This window comes from Cervus elaphus, chromosome 33 (assembly GCF_910594005.1).
Source record: "Cervus elaphus chromosome 33, mCerEla1.1, whole genome shotgun sequence".
Lineage (NCBI taxonomy): Eukaryota > Metazoa > Chordata > Mammalia > Artiodactyla > Cervidae > Cervus > Cervus elaphus.
This window is the reverse complement of record NC_057847.1, coordinates 26,792,120-26,810,326: the sequence shown is the minus strand read 5'-3', so window position 1 is coordinate 26,810,326 and position 18,207 is coordinate 26,792,120. Positions and strand designations below refer to the sequence as shown.

The following is an 18,207-nucleotide window of genomic DNA, read 5'->3' as shown; positions in this document are numbered from 1 at the left end:
GTTAGCAGAGTTGATTTCTGGTGAGAACCTACTTCCTGGTTCACAGTTGGCCATCTTCATGTGGTGTCCTCACGTGGCAGAAGGAAGGGGTGAGGGAGCTCCTTTATAAGGGTGCTGATTCCATTCATGAGGCTCTACCCTCATCACCTTTTACAGGTCCCACCTCCTTATACCATCACTTTGGGGGTCAGGTTTCAGCATATGGATTTTAGGGGAACACATTCAGCCTATGCAGAAATCGTGTGTGAAATGTAGCCCCCCTACTGAGAAGCAGGGCTCCATTATTCAGGAGGTCTGCTGTAGTGGGTATGGTGTGGGGAAGGTGTGGACTTCATAAGAAGATGGCTTACTTGCAGAGGTGATTTTGGAAATATAAATGGTACAATGCATTGGGTAGAAAACTGGAAGCAGAAGGTTTAAGATTAAGCAAGCTTCTCCATTCTATATCTGAAAAAGTTCAATGAGGGCCTGCTTGGAGAATAGCCAAGCAAGGAAGGGCACTCAAGAAATTTTGCTTATTTGATTGTCATGGACTGCAAGAGGCAACTTGTAGCTGTCCAACTTTATCCTGAAAGTTCAAATCAACAAAGGGCTCATGAACACAAATTTCAATGTAGCTTCTACTGTAGTTGTATAATTGATTGACTGGCATTCTTACGAAATAATAGGCTGAAGTAACCCTTATGCATGTAAAAGAACAGAATGAATAGTGAAGCAAATCCACACCCACAGGCATTTTACTCTTCTCACTGCCTCTTCAGAGTAAACATTTACCTTACATGAACTCTTACCGTGGCAGTTATTTAAACACACTTAATATCATTATTGTCAAATACTATTTGTTCATCCACCCTTCAAATATTATTGAGCTTCGGCTGTATAAAGCATATGACCTTTCTCCCTCATGTGGTTTTATACTAGGCATGGTGCAAGACAAGTAAGGCTTCTTTGAAGAGCAGTGGGCTACAAGAACAAATGTCAGAAGGGAGAGGAAGACCATTTAATAAAACACTGAACCTGAGTCTGAGTAGGTGTACTCAGTGTCCAGACTTATGCCTCACGGCCTCTCAGAGTTTATGGACTTCTTCAGGAATAACCCAGGAGATGTCTGTTCTGGATGCATGTCTGGAGAAACTCATAGCTCAGAGATTAACTAAACTAGTCCTTATATACCTAGAGTAGTTCTGGGGAGGTAAGGAAAGAATTTTACCTCTTTCTGATCCAGTCCTAGGGAAAATCAAAATTTCCATGCAAATCAATATTTTAAATGTTATGTTTATATGCTCTAGTCATACATATTATGGATAACATGCTTGTACTGTTTTTTCTGATTAAAAATTATAGAGGCTATTGTAAAGAATTTGGGAAATAGTGGAAATTTTAAATCAGTTATGATTCTTTTTACTACCTAGTCCATGCTCAATTTCTTCAGTCATGTCTGATTCTTTGCAACCATATGGACTGTAGCCCACCAGGCTCCTCTGTCCATGGAATTCTCTAGGCAAGAATACTGGAGTGGGTTGCCATGCCCCTCTGCAGGGGATCTTCCCCACCCAGGGACTGAACCCACGTCTCCTGCATTGCAGGCAGATTCTTTACCCATTGAACCACCTGGGAAGCCCTTTGCTACCTAGAGATAAACACAAATAATATATTTTATTTCCTCCCCATCTCCTTTCTTTTATGTGTAATTTTAATTTTTTTTTTTTTTTTAAAGTCGGCTCTTATCTTCTTAAGTTTGGGGGAATGACTATTCCCCTTTAAACTATTGGGGAATGGCTGCCCACTCCAGTATTCTTGCCTGGAGAATCCCATGGACAGAGGAGCCTGGCCGGCTACATAGTCCATAGAGTCGCAAAGGGTCAGACATGACTGAGTGACTAATACTTTCAGTATTCTCTAAGTACATCCATGTTTCTGCAAATGACAATATTTTGTTCTTTTTATGGCTGAGTAATATTCCATTGTAGATATGTACCAAATCATCTTAGTTTTAATAGTATTAAAAATATTTAAATTTTTTTGGCACAATAGAGTATTATTTTAGCCTTCATTGTTATTATGTTTCCTTTTTAACATAAAACTGAACTTTTTCAAGCCACTAATCCATTATTTTGATGTGTAAGCCATTTGATAGAGTATCCCAGAATTTAAATCTGGAAAACAATGGGAAAACAACAACTGAAGGAAAAATTATTTGCTGCATACTTCAGCAATTTCCATTGATGAACTATTGACAAGCAGGTGTCCATAGAGGCAAATTTCTATAATACATCCACTTGTATTCAGGTGCTGGCTACTATAAGCACAGGTTTTAATAATTCAATTAATCCCAGCGTTTTTCTGTTGGAGCTTGTTTGAATTGCTAACAGGTATCATGATTTCCATTTATTGCAAATATCACTTATTTATTTAATCTATCTCTACTTATTATTAGCCCATTTCCATGAAACTCTTACAACATTCTAAAGTAGCATGTTATTTTTGAGATGTTAAATCAAATTCTTAGTTTATTAAATTGGAACATAAAGCCTTATTCCATAAAAATATCTTTTGTTTGCAAATCATACTGCCAGAGTTTTTCATAACTGTAAGAAATTAAAATGAGCACAACAAAGGAACACAAGATAATAGTTGTTCTGTCATTAGCATATACCTACTCAAGGCCATCTAGACATGCTTACCAATACCTGAAAAGATAAATTCTATCTCCACGATATAATTTGTCAGTATCTTAAATGTAAGCATGAAAGCTAGCTGAAACACTGAAAACTCCATGTCATGCTGAATTATAAAATCATTGTCCAAGGATTCAGAATATTCTTGTATTTATTTTTTATTGATGAAAACATCTTTAATGGCTTCGAGATTTAGGTATTCTGAAGAATATATCAAAATGTGCCAAAGAATAACACTCCTTGATTTTGACCAATACTGGTTCCAACATTAATGCGTCCTCACATTGAACTCTCATGCTTTACTCACAAAGAGTTGATCTGCCACTGAAAAACAGAGGCCTTATGATTTCCAAACTTCACATGAACTGTATTTTTACAACAAAGGTTTTTTATGCTGATTTAGAAAGAGAGTTGCCATATGGATGAATAATTGTATTTATTGTCCAATTAGTGTCTTTTCTTTCCACTTGGAAAACTAAATTATGGGAAGGTTGTTTGATGAATACAGAACCTCTATACACAGTGAACACTCAGTGATTGTTAAGGAATTATTTCTATAGCCCACTTCAACACTTACTAAAACAAATTGTCAAATCAACCTTGATAAAATGAATGTCTCATCCAATCACTAACAATGCTCCTTTCTCCTGTTCCCACATTGACCCCATGTCAACCCATAACCTCTGTTTTCTGTCTAGTCAAACCACCTTCAAAGCAAGTTTCACATGTTTTTAATGAAAAATCATATCCTACTGGGGTGTCCCAGGTGGTGCTAGTAGTAAAGAACCTGTCTGCCAGTGCGGGAGACATAAAAGACATGGGTTCAATTCCTGTGTTGGGAAGATCCCCTGGAGGAGGGCATGGCAACCAAGTCCAGTATTCTTGCCTGAGGAATCCCATGGACAGAGGGGTAAGAATACTGGAATGGGTAGTCATTCCTTTTTCCAGGGGATCTTCCTGGCCTAGGGATCGAACCCAGGTCTCCTGAATTGCAAGCAGACTCTTTACTGTCTGAGCCAATTTTGTCATAACTGTTCATCCAACTGATAGAAATTTAGTCATGTTGAAGTCTGCCAGAAGGGGATATTATTCAGAAAAAAAAAATCTGTTTGACTTTAAGAAAGAAGGCTTTTACTTAAATAAATATGGCATCTCCCCTCTTTAATCATACCCCTCTACTGTCAGTCATGCTGACTTGCTAGTAAGCACTTCTGCTGTTGCCAGTTCAACCCCATTTCTTTTTAAAATTTTTCAGAAACCTTCAATATAAATTCTTAATCTATCAAGAAAACTGCCAAAGACACTGTTTTATTAGTATCACATGCTTATTGAGCACATACACATCTTTCTAAAGTATGTAAAAGAAAATTGAACACAAAAGCTAGTTTATGAGACTTTTATAAATGTGAAATTTTATGCAATTTTGTATTTGATTTTTGTATAGGCAGAAATACTCAGCGTCCTCAGTCACAGAAACATCATCCAGTTTTATGGAGTAATTCTCGAACCTCCCAACTATGGTATTGTCACAGGTAGGAACTCTATTTGACTTTTTTCTTTCCCCATTTACCTAGCTTTAGCTTCCTTAATATGCTCAAATGCTTAATATTAGGTTCTGTCATGAATTGTGTGCTACTGTCAGATGTCACTTTTGTTGCTATAAAGCATTAATAAAACTGATTATATCAATATAATTAAGAATGGTGTTTCCACTTCTACCCATGTTTAATTGTGCTAATTATATCTGTGTAAATGCTATTTAAATGCACTCGCAGCTGCAATACCAATATTTAAAGGTGCCGTTTAACTAAAATTTCATTTAATTAGTTGAAATGAGCGATGTTTTTTGTAACTCTGTGACCTTTTACAAATTAAGATTTCTTGAGCTACTCGTGTTGTAATTCTTTGCAAGGCGTTTTAATCCCATTACAGCATTCTTTCTTCAAGGTCTCTGACGTGAGAATAATATTTTTCAGGTTTGGTCATCTGAGTTGGTAATGACCTTGATCTAAATTATAGCATAATATAGAACAGCAATTTATAACTGATGGAAATACCCTTTCCAAAATGGAGCACACAGAAAATTTTGCCATATAAAAATACAGAAAGGCACCTATTTATATTACTTTATACTCATAGTTGTATAATCCAATAAACAGCTTCAGGTCTATGATAAATATAGTGTTCAATTTTACAATACATAACTTTGACCAAGTTCTTTATCATGGCAGTTCTTTGACCAAAATAAAACAAACAAGAAAACCTTAAAAAATCAGCCAGCCCTCTTTTCTTCTATTGTAGTGGTAAGAACTTGGATTGTCTTTATATATTGTCTTAAAATAACAAAATACCCTCAATAAAAAGGACTGGATTAGGTACTTCCTTATAAATTATGTTATCTAATACTTAGAATAACCTATTTCACGTAAGAAACTGAAACTCTAACTTAAGTACTTTTTCAAGCTTACCCAACTAATGGTAGAACCACAGTGGTATAAATTTCTCAATTGATTTTATACAGAATCTTCTCTTCTTATATGTAAGCTAGGTTCTGGAAGGCTATGAGCATACTTTAGATCCAATAGATGTGGAAGACTGAATGTACTGCTCCGTTTTATGTAAGAGACTTGAGTATCCTCAACCAACCCCCCCACAGATAACTGAGGGATGATAGAACGTATGAGTCAAGTGTGGAAGATCAAATGGGTTGGGAATGATAGCACTTGCCTTGCTTCTTGAAATGAACACTAGTATGGCAGACTTGTAAGTAAGTAAGGTAGAGAGAGACACAGGCAGGCACAAAAACCTTGATCACCCAACCCAGCGAGCTCCCTCTCTTTGGAACCTCATTGTCTTTCTCATATGTTGGAGCCCTGGCGGGGAAACCTTGAATAGCTTGAATCTATTCCATCTTGAGTGTACTTGTTAATAAAAAAGGTTGTTGCATCAGGCAGCTGTTGTCACTCATACTGAGGACTTGAAAGAATAACTTATCAGAGTGATGGAATGGAATGGACACTGGAATAGGAACTGAGCGATGAAATCTTGTCTTGATTCTGCCAAAGCTCCATGGATGGGTCCCTGATGATCTGTCTCAGTTTTCTCTTTGTGAGTGAAGGGACCAGAATTGATTATTTCTGGGTAAGGGTGTGTATACGTGCACCCATGCATGTGTGTTTGCCGAAACTTCTCATCACAGAGACGATTTTCTAAAACCTGCTTATAAGACTTAGAACAGAGTCTAAGAGGTAGCTGCCATTTTATTTCCCTTGGAAGGGACGTGAACATCTTTTTCCCAGATCTGCAAAATAATGGGATGACTAGAATCTCCAAAGTCAAAAGAAAAGGTACAATAGAGAATCATCTTTTCTTTGATTTTTGGAAATGTCTTCATTCTGTACTACCGATCAAGCAGTAAGCATGAACTGGAGTAACTATAGTAATTTCAAACAAAATAAACTTAAGAAATATTACTAGAAATAAATTGGGTCATTCATAATGATAAAAAGGATCAATAGATCAGGAAGATATAGCAATTGTAAATATATACACAGTTAACAATAGGTCCTCAAAGTACATGAAGCAAAAACTGACTGTAAAGGAGAATCAGTCAGTTCAACAAAGGGGTTTCAGTATCCCCATTTTCAGTAATTGATAGAACAACTAGATAGAAAATCAGTAAGGATATAGAAGACTTGACAAACACTCTCAACCAGCTCTACACACCACCCAACAAAGAATGCATGTTCTTCTCAAGGGCATATTCTTTAGCATGCATGGTAAGTTAAATCATGAAGTAAATCTTATTACGTCAAAAAGAAGTGAATAAAACAGAAGACCAGTTCAAGTTTAATGCATGAAGCAGGGCACCCAATGCCAGTGCTCTGTGACAACCTGGAGGGATGGGGTGGGGAGGGAGGTGGGAGACAGGTTCAGGATGGGGGGGACACATGTATACCTATGGCCGATTCATTTTAGCGTATGGCAAAAGCCATCACAATATTGTAAAGTAGTTATCCTCCAATTAAAATAAAGGATTGAAGAGTTCTTTAATCACAATAGAATTAAAAAATCAGTGCAAGAAAGAAACCCGGAAAATTCCCAAATGTTTGGAAATTACACGACACATTTCTAAACAGTCAGTGAGTCAAGAAACCACAATGGATTTTTAAATATTTTCGACAGAGAGGAAATGAAAGTGCAGCATATCAATATTATAGGTGGAAGACAAAGTAATACTTAGGAGGGAATTTATAAGCACATTAAAAAGCAGAGACATCACTTTGCCTACAAAGGTCTGTATAGTCAAAGCTATGGTTTTTCCAGCAGTCACATACAGATGTGAGAGTTTGACCATAAGGAAGACTGAGCGCCGAAGAATTGATGCTCTTGAACTGTGGTGTTGGAGAAGACTCTTGAGAGTCCCTCGGACAACAAGATCAAACCAGTACCCTAAAGGAAATCAACCCTAAATATTCTTTGGAAAGAATGATGCTGAAGCTGAGCCTCCAATACTTTGGCTGCCAGATGCGAAGAGCTGACTCACTAGAAAAGACCCTGATGCTGAAGAAGATTGAGAGCAGGAGGAAAAGGGGACGACAGAGAACGAGATGGTTGGATGGCATCATCAACTCAATGGACAGGAGTTTGAGCAAACTCTGGGAAACGATGAAGGCCAGGGAAGCCTGGCGTGCTATAGTCCATGGAGTTGCAAAGAGTTGGACACAACTGAGCAACTGACCAACAACACATCTATGTTTCATTTAAAAAGAAGGTCTGAAATTGGTCATTAAGCTTTAACCTTAACAAACTACAAAAAGAACAAAATAAGCCCAAAGCAAGGCAATGAAGGGAAATAATAAGGATTAGAGCAGAATAGAATAACGTAGAAAACAGAAAAATACTAGAGACAATCCATGAAACTAAAATTTTGGTCCTTGTAAAGCTCAGTAAAACTGACAAACCTTTAGCTGGACTGACCAACAAAAAAGAAAATACAAATTAGCAAAATCAGAAATGAAGGAGAAGATAGCATTATGGTCCCTACAGAAATTTAAAAGGATTATAAGGGAATATTATGATCAACCTTATGGCAACAAATTAGACAATTTAGATGCAATGAAAAAAATCCCTAAAAATATAAAAATTTTCAAAACTGACTCAAGAAGAAACAAAAAATCTGACCAAAACTATAAAGAAATTTGAATTCATAATTTAAAATATTTCCATAATGAATTTCCAAAACCAGGCGATTTCACTGACGAGTTCTATAGGAAATATAACACCAGTCCTTCCCATACTGTTTCTGAAAATAGAAGGAACACATCCAGTTCATTCTATACAGCCAGCATTATCCTCATAGCAAAACCAGACAGAACCATAATAAGAAAACTGCAGACCACCATCTCTCCTGAATATAGATGCAAAAATCCTTGACTAAAAAAAAAAAAATCCTTCACTACATATTAGCAAACTGAATCCATCCACCAATAAAAAGGATTATACATTACAACCAAATGGGATCTATCCCAGAAATGCAAGGTTGATTTAACATCTGAAATCAATTAATGTAAAACACCGTAACAGAATAAAAGACAAAAACCAACTTGACATACTACAACACCCATTTATAATAAGAAATCTCAACAGGCTAAAAATAGAAGGAAATTTTCTGCACTTGATAAATAACATCTAGAAAAGGAACCATGCAAATGTCTATCAACCCAGTGAATGAAAAAGGTGAATGTGATAGATCAATACAGTGAAATACTATTCAGGAATAAAAAGGAATGAAGTACTGACACATGCCACACACAAAAGAGTCTTGCAAACATTATATGAAGAGAAAGCAGTCAGACATAAAGGCCATATATTGTTTCATTCCATTATGTGAAATGTCTAGAAAAGGCACTCTTGAGAGTGAGAAAAGATAAGTCACAGGACTGGGGCTGACAGTGGTGATTAACTGTAAGTGGGCAGAAGGGACTTGTTTGGGACCGTGGAAAGGTTCTAAAACTGGATTGTAGTGGTTATTGCACAACTCTGTAAGTTTCCTAAAAATCAAATTGTACACATATGGTGGGTGAATTTTATGATATGTAATTCATATCTCAAAACCATTTTAAAAGGAGTTTTCTCACTTTCTTGACCTTTTGTAAAGCTTAAAATTTGAGGACTCATCTAAATCCTGATGCAACAAATATTGATTTGTTTACATGGTCACATAAACCCTCTGACTTATGTGTTTAACCTCATTTATCTCCTAAGAATAACAATTTTTTGAAATACCTATATACATGCCTGCCTTTGTTTCAAATGCATTCTTGCAACACCTTTGTGTTTCTGAATTCTGTCCAAATGGCTTTTGATTTCATCACCAGCTGAAGTTTTATTATCCATTCTGTTAGTGGTCTCGTCTTTGACAGATTTCTTTCCAGGATGATATTAATTTTGAGAAACCACAGCATAGAACAGTTTTTTTTTTTTTAATGTTTTAATGTATTTTTGTTAAATTCTTTAACACATTTTCTCAATGAAACCATGCAGTCTTATTTGTGATTTGTGCCTTGGTTTTTAATTCTATGCTTAATCTTTCCTTTGAAAACAGAATACGCTTCTCTGGGATCACTCTATGATTACATTAACAGTAACAGAAGTGAAGAAATGGACATGGATCACATTATGACCTGGGCCACCGATGTAGCCAAAGGTAATGTTTCGTGTATTCTTACAGCATAGTTGGAGAGATCTGGACATGGTGACTTAAGTCGGAAGATTTCTTATTCTGTCTTAAGATGTTCTTTTTTCAGACCAAAAGTAGCAAGAATTCTGCAGCTTACTGTGCACATAATATTTTAGGCCATTGCCTTTCCACTGCTGCATTCCTTTTTTCTCTTTCCTTTCTTTTCTTTACTTCTTTACCACAAACCAAGTTTCAACAAAATCAGTGGCTCCAAGGCAGATATTTTTGCCCCATTTTGTGACACTGTAATTGACCAGCTTGCTCAATACATTAAATGGAAAGATCATATTTCTGTTATTGTTCTGTAAGTCTCAGACTGCAGTATCCAGAAACGTGACTTATTATAGGATTAGTTCTACTTCTTTTGTATACATAATAATATGCTAAAAATAGAAACCACTTGCAAAAAAGTTTTATTTGGCCTTCAATGCAAAAGCAATTCAGATTTTATTTTATATTTAATGTAAACTTGAAAATCACCCTTGGAAATGGAATATTTTTTAATACACAAAATCCCTAAACAAGGTGCCTAGTTCTTTTTCCCTCATAAATTCCTTCATAGACAAATGCTCTCTAAAGCAATTTAAACTCCATTTATTTTTATCTTTTTTCCATTTTCCTAACTGAATGTTTCTGAGTTTTATTTATAACTGTCAAAGTTGCTTTGGAAACAACTTAATCTAAATAATGAATGCTGATGGTTACATTTGTATTCTAGCAACCCCTGGAAAGCAAGTGTGTCCAAATTTTACCGGGGCAATTAGCTCCTTTGCATTCTGCTGCTCCAATCTCTACAAGTATTTCTTCACAAAGCAAATAAAAGGATATTTAGTGCTCAATAAGGAAAGCAACTCATACTTCGCTTTCACTGGAAAGTTACACAGAGACTTCCAAAAGTAATAGTCTTTCCTTTGGGGAATCATCCTGTCTGTTTTAAGTTTCATCAACACCTGCCAAATTCTTCAAATAGAGAAAGTGGAAATTAAAAAAAAAAAAGTTTCATGCAAAATGCTGCAGCTTGAGTGATACTTCATTACCTTATAAGAATAATAAGCTCTATGTTTAGGATGATGTACTTAAGGCTTTGGCTGTGTTAATTAACTTAATTGTGTATTCATGCATGAGACATCTCAAATCAGTCTTAAAATTTCTCATTCTTCAAGACATTTTCATGGAACATCATAGCCACTTCTCTGCATATCAGGGGCCACCTGTTTGTAAGCTGGGTAATGTGCTGTTATTGGAAACTGCCTGAAGCATTGTGAAAATACTCTTAGAGAAATGTAAATACATATACAAGCAGTCCTTGACTTAAAGCACTTCACCTTACAGACATTTGCCTTTAGGGTGCTCAGCCAATTACACCCATCTTGTTACTTAATGACACTTAAGATGGATAGCAAACAGTGTCACTGGGCGCCTTGCTGTGCGCACTGTTTGGCTTCCCTGGCCCCTCGCCTGTAAACCTCATCCCTCCTGATCCCTTCCGCTGCAACAGTCCCTGTCTGTGGGGCAAGTCCTTTGGCTCCACATCAGCTCCGTCATTCCTGGGGTTTCTCAAGAGTCCTGGCGGTATCAGAAAGAAAGGAAGAGAAGGAGTAGGACTAAACAGCAAACTGGAACTAGAGGTGAAAAACTGGGATGAAGAAGATGGGAGTGTCCAAAACTACACAGTAATAGAAATTACTTTTTGGTGGCTGATGAATTAATTTGAAAGGCAAGTTCTAATGTGTTCAGCCTCAGGTGAGAAGTGTGAAGCAGAGAAGACAGTTGTTTACAATTATACAGGTAGTTCTTAATAGTTAAAATGGCCTACAAAAGGAAAAAGAAATCAATGCTTTCAGAATGACTTCCACCCTCTCTGATAAGGCTATGTGTGGAACTTGGAGATGACATAGGAAGCCTTGATTTTGTTGATTCAGTTTTGAATTCAGCTGTGCCCTTCAGTTTGACCATGATTGAAGCCACTGAAGCAACAAGATGTTGAGAAATCAGAGGATGAATAATTCATTTCAAATAAGAGTTGATTCATGCAGTTTTGAAATAGGCATTGCTTAACATCACTGGAAAGAGAAAACCTTCTCAAAGGCAAAACAGACTCTCTTCTTTCTGGGTGGGAAGAGGGAAGGAGGGCAGACCAGTATATCTGAAATTGCTGCAAGTCAGCCAGCAATGGGTAAAAGGAACAATTAAAGCTAACAAACCTGGATCCAGTCTCCGAAGGGTCATCATTGATTCCAAATCTCCCCAAAATGACACCTGTGAAGTCTTTTTTAGGAAACCCTGAATTTTAAAATTGATGGAGATATTTTTCAGGCCTCCTGTTTTCTTGCAACAAAAATATGGCAGAATTGTAGATAGCACTATCAAAACACACTAAATAGAATTTTATATGATTGTGATTACAACTGTTTATGTACACTAAATATTCTATAAATGTATACTATATGTTATACACAGATACCAGCTTGCTCAATACAATATGATACTTCTCATAATATCTGCAGTGAAGAAGAAAAGTCCCTGTATGTAGATAGCACTATCAAAACACACTAAATAGAATTTTATATGATTATGATTACAACTGTTTATGTACACTAAATATTCTATAAATGTATACTATATGTTATACACAGATCCCAGCTTGCTCAATACAATATGATACTTCTCATAATATCTGCAGTGAAGAAGAAAAGTCCCTGTATTAAAAGCTTTTGTGCTTGAGTGTTTTTTTAAATTCTTTATTGTCAGCAAATGTAGAAATGAGCTCTACCTCTAATAGTAATTAAACAGTTTCTACCTGAAAAATTATTCAGGAATTGGATTCTTAAAGCAAGAGAGAAATAACTATGAAATTCTGTCATAAAAATTATTAAAAGTTACCCAAGTTGTAGCTATTGAATTTTCACAGCTTGGAATATGTAGAACTTAATATTAGAAGAAAGATTTCCTTTATTCCAGTTACATTTTATTTAAGATATTTGAATTGCTAATACTTTTGTTGACTCTTCAGTAATAACTTTAAATGGCAAGAGTTTAAGTTTTTTGAAATTTTTTTTTCTTTCATGATTCTTCAATATATAATAACTAGAAAGTAGAAAATAATAGATTTTTTAAAATTAGCCCTTGTAAAACTGAAATTTTCTATGTACTGAAAAAAGAACCAAGGCCTCATTATTAAACTGTGTTCAGCAGATAGTTCATTAGCCAAAGGAATGGTTTTGATTGAGGTGAGAGGGCTATTTTGTGCAGACTCCAGAAAATCAAGGTGTCCTATTGGATACTGTGAGAAGCTAGCTTTATCCACAAATTAAAACTTATATGACATTAAAGCACATACACTTTCCATAGTATTTAAATTTTCCTAGTGTAGGCATGTCCTGTCCCTATTTTATCTATCATGGGAGAATAGAGCACATGGATTTAGTTTTTGCTATTAAATCCTTTGTGAAAATATGGAAAGTAATACTGATGTTTAAAATAGATAGGTAATACTGATGTAATGTGGAAAATTATATTAACTATATTTCTATTATAATATAATATAACTATATTAATTATATTTCTTTTTGTATGAAAAGGAATGCACTATTTACATATGGAGGCTCCTGTCAAAGTGATTCACAGAGATCTCAAGTCAAGAAACGGTAACGTAATCGTATGTTTTTATCTCACCTATTTTATTATAAAATACATGCACCTTTGTATAGAAATAAGCATCATGCTTCCCATATTTTTTGTAACCTGCTGTTTGACTCACACCTAATACCATGAAAATCTTTCCATTATTAATAAATTAAAAATCCTCCCCATTATTTCAAGGGGCTGCATAATATTCCAATATATAAATAGCACAGAATATGGACATTTGGGTTTACATTTTTTTTCTATGATTAAAAAAAAAAGTTAAGCTTAATAGTTTTCAGCAAAAATTTTCAACACATCCCTAATTATTTATCTAGAATCATTTTCTAAAAGAGGTATTGCTGGATCCAAGCACATAGTGGTCGTGTATTTCTAACTTCTATTTTTAGATGACTCCCTGTACTAGCAGGTTTGAGTTTTGTTCTTGTTACTCCTGAATTATTTGGTGTAAATTTTTTATGTCACTCATATTACCTGGAGGAGTGCCCAAAAATGATCAGCAGGGTTTGGAAAGTAAAAGCTTTCTTTTTCTTCTTTCTCTTCTTCTCTGCTTCTTCAAGTTTATTTATGATCCTGTATTTTATAATTTGTAGACTGAGCATTTTTAAATGACTTGCAGGATTAGATGTTACCTTCAAGTAGGAGTGGTAATTGAATGCTTCTTCCATTACGTCACTTGAAAATTAGTGGAGAAAGGCAGTGGTGTTATTTAACTAGCCAGCACTGAGGGCTTGCATCAGAGTTTGCTACTTAAAAAAAAGAAAAAAAATCTTGATATCGATTCATTTGCATGCTTTAATTATTTACTTGTTTTCTAAGTGATTCTTCTAAAAACAATTTCTTTTTAGAAAATCTTTAAATCATTGCAGTTAAAATGGGTACATACTAATAGTGTGATCCTTGGAATGGGTAGTCATGGTCAGTAGAGAAAGAGAACTCAGGAGTTTGACCAGCTGCCCAGGACCGTGACGTTTGTGGGGGTGGAGACGGGGGAGTTGTTGGCAGCTGCCACGCCTCAGCAGTTCAGGTTGGACCACCACCCCAACCCTGAAGTTGACTCTGGCTCACTGTTCTTGCCCTTTTCTAGGTTTTATCACTTATCCTTTAGCTTTCCTTAGATGTAAGTTTCTTAGAGCTAAAAACTTTTAATATACATACATGGGTTAACAGAAGTCGTTGGGCTTCCCAGGTGGCTCAGTGATAAAAAAAAAAAATCTGCCTGCCATTACAGGAGACACAGGAGACATGGGCTTGATCCCTAGGTTGGGAAGTTCCCCTGGAGGAGGAAATGGCAACCCACTGTAGTATTTTTGCCTGGATAATCCCATGGACAGAGGAGCCTGGTGGGCTACAATCCATGGGATTGCAAAGAGTCAGATACAGCTGAGTCACTGAGCACGCATGCACAACAGGAAGTCTTTGGGAAATAATCTAGAATCTAGTAGAAAGTATCAGAGTTTATGACTTTATATTTTCAATTCTTGCTCAGAATTTCAATCTAAATAAGTGTTCAATGTCTCTCCTTTTAATATAGTTTATCAGTATATCTTAAATATCCCATGAGATAATGGTTAAATTATTCAAACTGTCTTTATGAAACTAACAGTGGAGAATGTTTGTGTTTTTTAGAAATTATAGTTGTGTAGTTACTTGATGGTAAAACACACACACATTGAAACAATATAGAGCTAACTTTTAACAATTTGGGGAGGGAAGAGAGAACAGTAGGACTTTCATTTTCTAAGTTTTTTTTTTTTTTTCATTTTCTAAGTTATATAGTTTTATGATCTTAGATTTTTAAATAAACACTGATCTTATGAAAAGATAGAAGTATTTTTAAAATAACTGAATATAATATTAACAATATTTGAAAAATGTATAGCTTATTATATATAGTATTAGATTTAACCTTAGGCTATTTCTGTGTATTGGATCATGAAAAGATTATTTTCCCCACTTGTCAAGGTCAAGTAATACCTAATAAGTACTGATAATATACCGTGTTCAAGGCACTGTGTGGCTTACAAAGGAAATGCTAGAAACATTCCTTTAGGATTCTGTCCTTGACCTTCTCCCTTCTTACATTTTATTCACCCACTCCCATAAAAGCCCTAATTGATCTTCGCGCTGTCAAATAGATCTCAACTTCAAAACTATGTCTCTGCTTATTGAACATATTCACATAGGTACTTTGTATGACCCTAAAATGTGTGGTGTCCAAGTTGATCTTTTCATCTTCTCCCTATCCCCTAACAAATTATTCCTGCATTCCCTGTCTCAGTGAGTGACAATACCAATTGCCTAATCCATAATCAGATTTTTAAAAAGGAGTTACAGTTTGATTGCTGAGTTCCTGTTATAACCATTATGCCATATTGCCTGTGTTTTATTTCCTCTTTGAGTCCTCTTCCTCCCCCATAGCCAGTTATCCAAGCCCAGTTGATTCTGCTTCCAACCTGTTTCTTGACTTGGTCCACTTCTCTCCTGTCCTTTTCCGAGACTTAGTGCAGGCATCATCACATCTCTTGGGCTACAACCCTGCCTGCACAGTGATCTCCTTCCTCATGTTCTGTTCCTCTGTGCACATTTGACCATTCCGTTCCTCTGCTTAAAATTGTTCGCTGGCTTTCCATTTCTATCGAAGGCTCTTCCAGACCTGGCCCCTACTTTCCAAAACTGCATACCTCTTCCTCTGCTCCTGACCTTTTTCACAAGCTCACTCTTCTGCGTGGAAAACTGCTTTCCTCCCCCACTTCTCCTTCTGGTTAGCTCTAATTTGTTCTTCAGGTCTCAGCATAGCATCATTTCTTCCAGGGAACTTCGACCTCCTTACAATTTGACTTCTTAGACTGCTGTTTGGTCCTATGGCAATCTCCATACCTCTCATCACAGAACTTATCCCACTTTATTATAGGTGTCTGCTTAACTCTGTTTACCATTAGACTGTAAGCTCCACCAGAGCACAGACAATGCCAGTCTTGCTCACCTTCCTCTGCTAGAACATAGTAAATGGCTTTGCCCACAGCGTATACTCAACAAATATCTGTTAAGTGAATGAATGTATAATGTAAATAGATGAGCATTATCTGCGCCTTCAAAAAAATTACTCTTAAACCAGAGGGAAAAACCATATTTACCATGAAGCAATAATGCTAATGACTTGCTCAGTAGAATGTTGACAGTCTGGCGTCAGAATCCAAGTGAAAATTTGGTTCCCTTGACTGCAGCTGATCTATGCCTTTTTTACTAGACAATGCTACATTTAATTTAAAACAGGGTCTTAAAGCCCTTTTAATCAGCACCTCATAGAATTAGTTTTGTATTTTTATTTTAATGTCAGCTCCTTTTTGTAAAATCTTCAGTGTGGTAAATACTTTGATTTTACCGTTCAGAATGCCACATGGAGGATAAAAATAGAAGTTTATGATTTTTTTCAGTATAACTCAAACTGGATGATTTTCATAATTTATCTTTTTTTCCCTTTTAGTTGTTATAGCAGCTGATGGGGTGTTGAAGGTAGGACTATTAATTTTTTTAATTTGAAGAAATTTGGTTAATTTCAGATGTAGGTTTTATGATTGATGATTGTTTTATTAGTCAGTAAAAAGAAAGTTGATACTCCTTTCTCTTTTCTCAGATCTGCGATTTTGGTGCCTCACGGTTCCACAACCATACAACACATATGTCCTTGGTTGGAACTTTCCCGTGGATGGCTCCTGAAGTTATCCAAAGTCTCCCTGTGTCTGAAACTTGTGACACATATTCCTATGGTGTGGTGAGTTCATTTGTCATTTTTTGTTACTAAAGGGCATTAAAAAGCAAACAATGTACAGAAGCAGTGTGTAACAGTTTAACATGGTTTTAAAGCAATGATACTGTTCCTGGTAGAATATCCAGAGTGGTGGCAACAGAGAGAATATTTTTTATTAGAAGGTTTACTCTGATCATTTTTGAGTTATTTTGTCCAGTGTTGAGAAGAAACCAGTGCCATTTGCAAGAAGCAAATTAGATGGATCCTCAAACAGTATTAGATCTGATGCCCTTCTGCTTTCCTGGGTGGACATATGACTATAGAATATCTCTATAAGTCAGTGGAAATGTAAATCCTTTAGAATGGGACTTCACTGTAGTGTATTGCTCAAAAACCACCCATAGATACACTAAATGAGTTAATTAACAGGAAATTTTTGAGTGTCAGCCATTAAAGTGATGAGTGAGTTTCCAGAGAGTGCAGAAGAAAATGTACTTATTTGGTGCATGGCCTTGCCCATGTCTGCTGCAGGTCTCATAGCGTGGCTGTCTGAAACCTGAATCTAAGGTTTCACAGAAGAAGACTGGCCCAGCAACTTAGTTATAAGAATAGAATACTGTGGGCATTGGGGGTGGGAAGCTCAAGGAATAGAGACCACAGGAGCCAATCAGTGAAGAAGCAGAAGGAGGAGTTGCTAGAGGAGGAGTTTTGAGACCAATCATTCTTGAGGAATAAGTTGTATCTGAGTTAGCAGAGAGGAAGAAGTGGGGCAACAGGGGAGTGGAGGGGTGGGAGGGAAGAGTGGGCAGGGCAGCTCTTTGTGGAGGAAGGAATTCATTGGAGCCTTTTTTTGAGGATAAGATTTTTATCCCTAAAACCGATGTGTGTGTGTATATGTGTGTGTATATATATATATATCCTTTACAAAAAGCCCAAAATAGCATTTGGAGGGAATTCCCAGGCAGTTCAGTGGTTAAGATTCTGCACTCGCAATGCAAGGGGCACAGCTTCCATCCCTGGTCATGGAACTAAGAGCCCACATGCCTCTCACAGCCAGCAAGGCTTAAAAAAAAAAAAGAAAATAGTATTTGGAACCCCAGTCTTCACCTCTCATCTCTCGATCATACTGCCTCTCTATATTGTTACTTCTTTGAAGGACATTTTCACAGTAATGGGGGAGAAAGCTGTCTAACTTTAGACCAGACCAACATGCCTCTTCCTCCTGACTTTCTGTGTTTTCAACTAAGGTGATAGCTGATGGTACAGGAGCATTCCAACATTGTCAAACCCATTCCTGTTTCTTTAGAGTCAGTCGGACTCTAGGTACTTTCTGCTGGCCTCAGTAAGTTCTGGGCTGGTTTCAGTTCGCTAGCTTTTTCTGTCATACTACA

General features: G+C 36.4%; 1 protein-coding gene across 3 annotated transcripts in view; it reads left to right on the top strand.

The window, feature by feature from the left end:
• The window catches only part of MAP3K20 (mitogen-activated protein kinase kinase kinase 20), a 163,029-nt gene that overhangs the window by 69,929 nt on the left and 74,893 nt on the right, over positions 1-18,207 (top strand). For all 3 annotated transcript variants that reach the window (XM_043894834.1, XM_043894835.1, XM_043894836.1), the window contains exons 3-7: positions 4,123-4,210; positions 9,286-9,387; positions 13,002-13,067; positions 16,553-16,581; positions 16,703-16,840. In XM_043894834.1, coding sequence (XP_043750769.1) covers positions 4,123-4,210; positions 9,286-9,387; positions 13,002-13,067; positions 16,553-16,581; positions 16,703-16,840 — 423 coding nt within the window. The remainder of the gene's footprint in view (positions 1-4,122; positions 4,211-9,285; positions 9,388-13,001; positions 13,068-16,552; positions 16,582-16,702; positions 16,841-18,207) is intronic.